At 45.8% G+C, this 8,098-nt stretch overlaps 1 protein-coding gene across 1 annotated transcript in view; it reads left to right on the forward strand.

Moving 5' to 3' along the window:
* The window catches only part of bola3 (bolA family member 3), an 8,074-nt gene extending 349 nt beyond the window's left edge, over positions 1 to 7,725 (forward strand). The window contains exons 2-4 of the mRNA XM_072595851.1: positions 2,898 to 3,024; positions 4,917 to 5,005; positions 7,410 to 7,725. Coding sequence (XP_072451952.1) covers positions 2,898 to 3,024; positions 4,917 to 5,005; positions 7,410 to 7,499 — 306 coding nt within the window. The 3' untranslated portion in view covers positions 7,500 to 7,725. The remainder of the gene's footprint in view (positions 1 to 2,897; positions 3,025 to 4,916; positions 5,006 to 7,409) is intronic.
* The last annotated feature ends 373 nt before the right edge of the window (positions 7,726 to 8,098 follow it).

The raw sequence follows: 8,098 nt of genomic DNA on the forward strand, positions 1-8,098 counted from the left end.
GGAGGGGGGAGAGAGTGGGGGGGATGGGGTGGGAGAGAGAGAGGGGGGGATGTTGGGGGGGGAAGAGAGGGGGGGATGTGAGGGGGTGAGAAAGTGGGGGGAGAGAGGGGGGGGATGTGGGGGGAGAGAGGGGGGGGATGTGGGGGGGGAGAGACGGGGGGGGATGTGGGGGGGGAGAGAGGGGGGGGGATGGGGGGAGAGGGGGGTGGGGGTGGAGAGAGGAGTTGTAGGGAGGGAGGGGGGTGGTGGATGGGAGGGGGCATGGGGGGAGAGAGAGGGTGGATGGGGGGAGAGGGGGGTGGGGGTGGAGAGAGGAGTTGTAGGGAGGGAGGGGGGTGGTGGATGGGAGGGGGCATGGGGGGAGAGAGGGGGGATGTGGGGGAGGGAGGGTGGGGGGGTGAGAGGGGGGGTTGGGGGGGAGAGAGGGGGGATGTGGGGGGAGGGTGATGGGGGGCGAGAGAGGGGGCGGTTGGGGGGTAGAGGGGGGTTGGGGGGAGGGAGGGAGGGGGCGTGAGGGGGGGGTGGGGCGACAGCGAGAGGGGTGTGTGTGGGAGGGGGATAGTGAGAGTAGGGGTTGGGACAGAGAGAGTGGGGTGTGTGGGAGGGGGGATAGAGAGAGAGAGGAGGGAGTGGGGGCACAGAGAGAGGAGGGGTTGGGGGTGGGGGGGGACAGAGAGAGGGGAGTGTGGGGGAGGGGGGCCAGAGAGAGGGTGATGTGGGGGAGGGGGGACAGAGACCGGGGAGGGGGACAGAACGGGATGTGTGGGTTGGGGGAAATGTAAAGAGAGCGGGGTGTGTGTGGCGGAGGAGAGGGTGCTAACTCTCTCTTTGATAAAGTCTCTGGTTGACGGTGATTGCCTTTACCCTGGGGTGGGGGGAATTTAAGGATTAACGAGCACATTTTTAAAGATGACTCAAGTGAGATTTATGAAAGACATGAGAGGCAATTTTTTTTAATGCAGTGGGTGCTCCGTGTGTGGAATGATCTTCCTGAGGAAGTGGCAGATGTGGGTCCAATTACGTTTAAAAGACATTTGGGTTGATACACAAGAGATGGATCGATACAACATTTGGGGTGAATGTGATCACAGGTTATGGGGTGTAATGCCGGATTAGAGTATTGATTTGGACGATCAGCCATGATTGTGATGAATGGGAGAGCATGTTCGAATGGCCTCCTCTTCCTACCTTCAGTGTTCCTATGATATGGACCAGGAAGAGGCAAGTGGGACTAGGTTAGTTTGGGATTATGTTCGGCATTTCCTGGTCGGGCTGAAGGGTCTGTTCCCGTGCTATTTGAGTGTATGACCCTTTTGAGAGAGGAGAGGATCCGACTGAGGGGAGGTGGATAGCACTGGGAGCCATTGGTTTCAAAACTATCCTGTTCACTATCACAACAAAACCTCTGGTCAACAGAAATTGCTGGAGAAACTCAGTAAGTCTGGTAGCATCTGTGCAGAGAAAGCAATCTCAATGTTTTAGCCCAATGACCTTTCTTCAAGTCACTGGACCCGAAATGTTAACCTCCTTTCTCAGTCACACCTGCTGAGTTTCTCCAACAATTTCTGTTTTTTTTAAAGAGTTACAGCATCCACAGTGCTTAGTTTTTAGTGCAAAACTCTGATATGTTTCACTGAGAAGTAATTGCACTCTGTGTAATTTGCACAAATTTTTTGTTTCCCTTCACTTATTAAAACTAAACATTTTAATTTAGAATGTGTAATCACGCTGAGTTATATCACGTCCCTGGTTTTTGCTCCTTCACGTTATTTTTACTTGAAAATTTGACATTTGTGGCATCTTGTTTTCCATCCTTTGTAAACTCAATGTGCCCAACCCTGCTGCCCAAGTCCTACCACTGAGTGCTATGATTCCTCACCCGTTTGTTCACTGACCTGTTTGGGTTGCCACTTTGAAAAAGCCCCCGTTGTAAAATTCTCATCCTACTGTGCAAGTTGCACACCACTCCCCCTCCATCCTCCCTGGCACCCCCATGCCTTTACATCCCTTCTATTTGTAACTTCCTCCCTCTTCTTTTATCCTCCTCCTGCCACAGATGAGGGTCTGAAGATAATTAAAGGAAACAATGACCTGAACAGGGAACAACTTCCTTCTGGTCAGAAAATGCAGAACAAGGAGAAATGATTTTAAACTTTTGAGCTAACGTGTTCACGGATGATCATCAGAATGGATTTCATTGTTAGCTAACAATGGGTTGTGTGACAAGGCTTCCCACTTCAACTCACCACTTTGTTCCTGGCCAACATCTCTGTCCCAGGTTTGTTGCAGTGCTCTAGTGGAGCTCACCTCCAGTCGGAAGAACAGCACCTCACTTCCTGCTTAGGAACTCTTGAGTCTTCTGGACTCAGCATCGAGTTCAACAATTCTAGGACTTAAAACAACTTGTCCTTACCCAATCCTCCTCTCACCAGGCCCTTTTTTATTCAAATTAGAATCCCGACAGTGTGGCAACAGGCCTTTCAGCCCAGCAAGTCCACACTGACCCTCAGAAGAGTAACCTGTTCCCCTGTTACTCTGCGTTTTCCCCCGACTGATGCATCCAACCTACACATCCCTGAATGCTATAGGGCAATTTAGCATGGCCAATTCACCTAGAGCACTCATGCAGATATGGGGAGAACGTGCAAACTCCACACACAGTCGCCCGAGGCTGGAATCGAACCTGAGTCTCTGGCGCTATGAGGTCAATGTGGGCATTCAGGACTGCAAAGCTAGAGATGGGAAAATTAAATGGCAATACCGATCTTTCTCACACTAGTTAAATGGGGAGCGAGACTCAAGAAGTTTGTACCTAATGTTTGTAGATCAGTGAATAACCAATGAGTGCTCTAGCATCTCTGAACAGAATTTGTTAACTGCTGTTCCTTTGCTTTTAGACACTGGCACTCTCCAACACACTAAGAAGAAGTTTGTCAGCACAGACCAATGGCGAGGTCCGGATTACAGACATTTTAAAAAGTAAATTTCCGCATGCTTCAGCGATTAAAGTTGTGGATATATCAGGCAAGTAACAACCGACTTGCACAGTGTGTGCTAACTTTCTGGGAGTGAACAGATGATTGGAAAAACTGGCCAATGTTGCTTTTAACAATGTTGAGATTTAGGAAAAAAAGTTCCAAAGGGCAGCAGGGAAAGAGGGAAATTTAGCACGAGGTTTGGGATGTCTGTGTGTGTCCAGTTTTAGTTTTACCCTGAACATGGCCTTTTGAAGGACTGGTGCCAATGTTTTTAACACCAGCCATGGATAAGCCAGCAGGTTAAGACTGTGGTAAGGTTTTGATCTTCAATCTCTGCAATCGCTGCACTGATCTCCACGCAAAAGGCATTGAGGAGACCACTTCAGGCTGTGATGCTGAATTGACCTCAGTCACTGTGGGAAAATGCAAAAACCTTCCAAAGAAGTTGCTGCCAATCTAAGTGCCTTGACTAGAAATTACAAGGGCACGGAGGGGAGAGGGTGTTGGACTAGATTTTTATGTTTTCTTGTCTTCGCCCAGCGCTCTTCCGGTCTGTGTATGGACAGTAGACATCTCAAATGGTACACTGGAGAGCCTTCTGTTCACTCGAATCCTAGTGAGGCTGCATTCAAACTTTGAATAAATAAGGCAGACCAGCAGACAGACTGTAATTGTTTTTCTTTGCTTTGTGGTGGGATTGGTATGAGATAAAAGAACTGTTGAGGGTGTCAGCTGAGGGAGGAATTGTATTTGGGGCACTGTCTAACAGTGATAATCGTGACCACAGCCTACAGTGGAACATGCAGAGGAATGATTGACTCTGGATTGTCCTTTGCATTTGTTTCTTACTATAATTCACTGAGCAATATTTGCAAAGAAAAGGTGAAACGATTGTTAAAATAAGGGAAAGATTGAAATGACAATCCTTGAGACAAGACGGAGTTACTACAAAGTATGATCAGGTTCAGCTTTGTGCTGTCCACTATAAAACTTACTCCCAGTGTCACTCCTGCCTCAGCATTGATCTACTTGTCAAGTATATACACTTGCAGCAAAAACAGCATCCTCAGTTCTTTCAGGTTTTTATAGATACTTGCAACATTTTTACCAATAGCAAGAATTAACTGGCTGAGAAGCAAAGGGATTTAACTGATTTTCAGGGGTTCAGCATTAGAAAGCTATCCGTGTGAATTCCCACCTGGGTGATAGTTGCAGTTTTATGGATCTGGACTCTTAAGATATACTTATAACTACTGCATTTCTAAGGACATTATTACAGATCAGAGCTATTCACCTGTAACCTTATAGTTTGAGTTGACAGGACTCTTTCTGGATAAAAAAAAACTGGGAAAGGACTTTGGGTGCCTCTGGAGAATTTGTAGCCCTTGCTCTCCCCCTTATCCATGTATTTGTAGTCCTTTAAATCACGGTGTCCAGACAGTTTGCTGTTCCAAGACATGGCTGATGTCGGTGGCACCACATTCTGTCCGTGGAAAATGTTTAATTCTGGACATAAGCCAAGCAATTTGTTATACTAATCAACTTGTATGTTATGACTCATGACCTCTCCTATCAATAGGAACTAGGGCAGAGTAGGCACAACAGTTCCTGATCTTGCACACCTTCCTGACTTGGAAATATGTCACAGGGTCAGAATCTCAAACCTCCATCTCAAAGATCTGTGAGAATGCCTTCGCATCAGAAGAATAGTGAGGGATGGGCAGTAACTGCTGAATTTGCCAGTTTTTAAAAACTTTTTACAATGTACAGGCTTGTGAATAAGTGTAGGAATGAAGGCACCCACAGTCACACTCTGTTACTTATGTAACTCCAGGTATACTGAGTGATGAGGCCTTGCCTAAAATTATTTTGTTCTTTTAATTAAGCCTGTTGTGGTGATCTACACGCCACTAAATATGATTTTTTTCTGTCCCACAGGAGGTTGTGGGGCCATGTATGAAGTGCACATTGAATCAGTGGAATTTAAAGGAAAACGTGTTGTCCAGCAACACCAGATGATTAATCAGGTACTGGCAGTTTTGTCGTCTTTGCTAAATGGAGCAGAGGCAAGAGGCATCTAGCTTAGCATTAAACCACATTAATTTCCCACTTAACCTAAATTCAGAGGCAAACTCCCCTCCCCTCACAAGACCTGATAATTTCCAAATGCATGTAAAACCATTTTTTTATCAACACTTGTTTTGGCATAATTTCTACATAGTGCAGAGTACCACTGTAGTGCTGCTAACTGATTTTTTTATTGTTAGCATCTGAGTGGCAAAAGGTTTTTCACTTTCGCTCTTCTTCTGTCCTACAACAGCCCTCTTTCTCCCACCCCACATCCTTGTGTTCACTGGAGGCAGCCCACCTTGACATGAGGGGCACTGATCAGCCCATCAAAGGGGTGTTCCTTTGTAGAATCGCTGAAGCATTTTGATAGTCAGCCAATATAAAACAGTGGACCAACCTTAAGGGGTTGCAGGAGCAGAGGGACCTGGAAGTATATATGTGCAGATCACTGAAGATGGCAGGACCAGTGGAGAGAACAGTGAGGAAAACATATGGTATCTTGAGCTTTATTCTTAGAAGCATAGAGCACAAGAGCAAGGAGATAATGCTGAACTGAAATAACACTTATTAGACCTCAGCTAGTGTATTGAGTACAGTTTGAGTGCCACATTGTGGGAAGGATCTGAACTCATTGGTGAAAGATTTGCACAAGTGTTTCCAAGGATGAGAAATTTCAGTTATTGTAGGGATTAGAGATGCTAGGACTGTCCTTCTTAAAGGGGAAGATGGCTGAGAGGTTGGCTCGTTTGAGAAATGCTAAGAGATCTGGATAGTGTAAATAGGGAGGAACTAATCCTGCTCCTAAAACATGAGGACTGAGACTAAAAGTGGTTTGCAAACATAGCAACTGAGATATGAAGCAATGCTTTATTGGGTCTGGAGTTTACTGACAGTGGAAGTATGGACACACAGTAAACTGAGAGATTCAAGAGGGCGTTGGATGGTATGTACAGAAAGAATGTGAAAAAATCTAGGGAGAAGTCAGGAGAATGGCACTAAGTCCTTATGGCCCCCTTTTGCATCGTGACGGTTCTGGGATTCTATGAAATGGCTGAAGAATATGTGAAATTGTCATTAGATCACAGTTATTGATCTAGTCGATGTTCCGGGGTGCACAATGTCAGTAAAGACTTGAGGTATTATTTCTTAGTGATGCCAGTGAGAAAATATTTTCCACTGAATCAGGAACTCGTGCTCAAATCTCCCTCCAGATGCTTAACAGCACATTATCCAGGCTGACACTCCAGTGCAGTTCTGAGGGTGTTGTGCACTGTCTCACACACAGTCTTTCAGATGAGAGGTTGAATTGACACACTGTCTACTTTCCTAAGTGAGTGTTTGGAATCCCACGGCGTTGTTTTGAGGAAGAGATGGGGAGTTAACTCGTCTCCTGCCAAATATTTATCCTTACCATCAATTGTGTTGTGAACGTTGCTATTCCTAATCTCCCAGCATACTGATTTGACTGATTCTCTGAGCCAGGATTCTTTCACACTGCTACTCCTATGTCACCCCTTCTTGTCAGGGCTGTCCCAACTGCCTGGCTGATTTTTTAAATGAAATTATCCATCTGTCCATCTAAGCACATTGCAGATATATACATTCTGGAGTCTTTGTTCTGTACAAGCTACAATGATATCCTGACTCTGTGCTGCTGCCTTCATGGGATCTGGATGCAGATCTTCACTGATCACAATTGACACTGTTCTATACATTACTAATGTCACACTAGGGGAGGCAAACACTGCTTTGACATTGAGACTGGATATGCCTTACTGCAGAGCTTTGGACAGTATCGGTCTGTGTCTGGATTGGAGAATCCCACCCATTCTGTTCCCTCTGATTGAGGAATGGATGAAAAGGATGTCCTGCTTTAGATAAAGCCAAGTTTTGTTCCATGACACTGACACTGCCTTTAAAGTAACAACTGTGGCTCAGTCAATAGCACACTTACCTCTGAGTTGGAAAGTAATTGGTCCAGTTTCAAGACTTCTTCATATACTCTGGGTTGACCCTCCCAGTGCAGTAGATGAGATCTACACTGTCAGAGATGCTGAGATATTAAGCAGAGGGCCAACCAGCTCCTGTTAGTACCTCAGGATCCTGTGTCCAACTGTTGTGAGGACAATTGTGGCATCTTGGACAGTAGCTACCTCCCAGCACCACAAAGACAGATCATTTGTTTGTCATCAAGTTGTTGTTTGTCCAGCCTCATTATGTTCAAGTTCGCTATCATGTTTTCCTTTGTGACTACATGTCAAATATGCTTTGTTTGCTGTGAAATGTTTTGGGGCATCTCAAGGCTGTGGAAGATGCTTTATAACTGCAAGTTCCCCTTTTCTCCTTTTTACTTAAAAACAGGCATTAAAAGATGAAATCCAGGCCATGCACGGCCTGAGGATATTCACTGCCGTTCCAAAGGTATGTGATGGAGGAGAGGATTGTCGGTAGAATGGAGCAGATTATGGATTAGCAAACACTCAGATTATGCACCAAACGCACAATAGGGACAAGGAGGAGCCCTCATGCAGGGGAATCTCCCGAGCTGCGGAATATCCCAGGAATACCTCAACCCATCGACTCTTCCTGTCCTTGATCTTGAATGCTGTTCAAGAGACCCTCAGGATTTTGCTATTAAATAATTCCAGATGTATTAAAGCAACCTTTTAAAAGCAAAGTATTGTAAGAGCGAATGAAGTCTTTGTGGTGAATGGTGAATGAGTCATGATCTTTGAGCTGACTATAAAAGATTTCAAGTTAAGAGCGTGAGAAATTGTTGGCAATCTCCAGCAGGTGGGTTGGTTTTTGAGGAGGGAAAAGACCGGGTGAGGTCATCTTTTATAGAACTGACTGAAACAAAGTGCATGCAGCTCACTTTGGAAAAGGCACAAATGAAGCTGCTGCTGAGTGTCATTGAATTAAATATTCCACTGACCAGGCTGTTAATGCCATTAACAGGAGCCAGTGCTGCTGACTCCTTCCCTTGTTCTGCTTGTTCCTCTTCCACACTCTGCCCCCAATAAAGCAGACAGCCTGGCTCCCATGCTCAC

The sequence above is a fragment of the Chiloscyllium punctatum genome, chromosome 26, assembly GCF_047496795.1.
Source record: "Chiloscyllium punctatum isolate Juve2018m chromosome 26, sChiPun1.3, whole genome shotgun sequence".
In the NCBI taxonomy this organism is placed as follows: domain Eukaryota; kingdom Metazoa; phylum Chordata; class Chondrichthyes; order Orectolobiformes; family Hemiscylliidae; genus Chiloscyllium; species Chiloscyllium punctatum.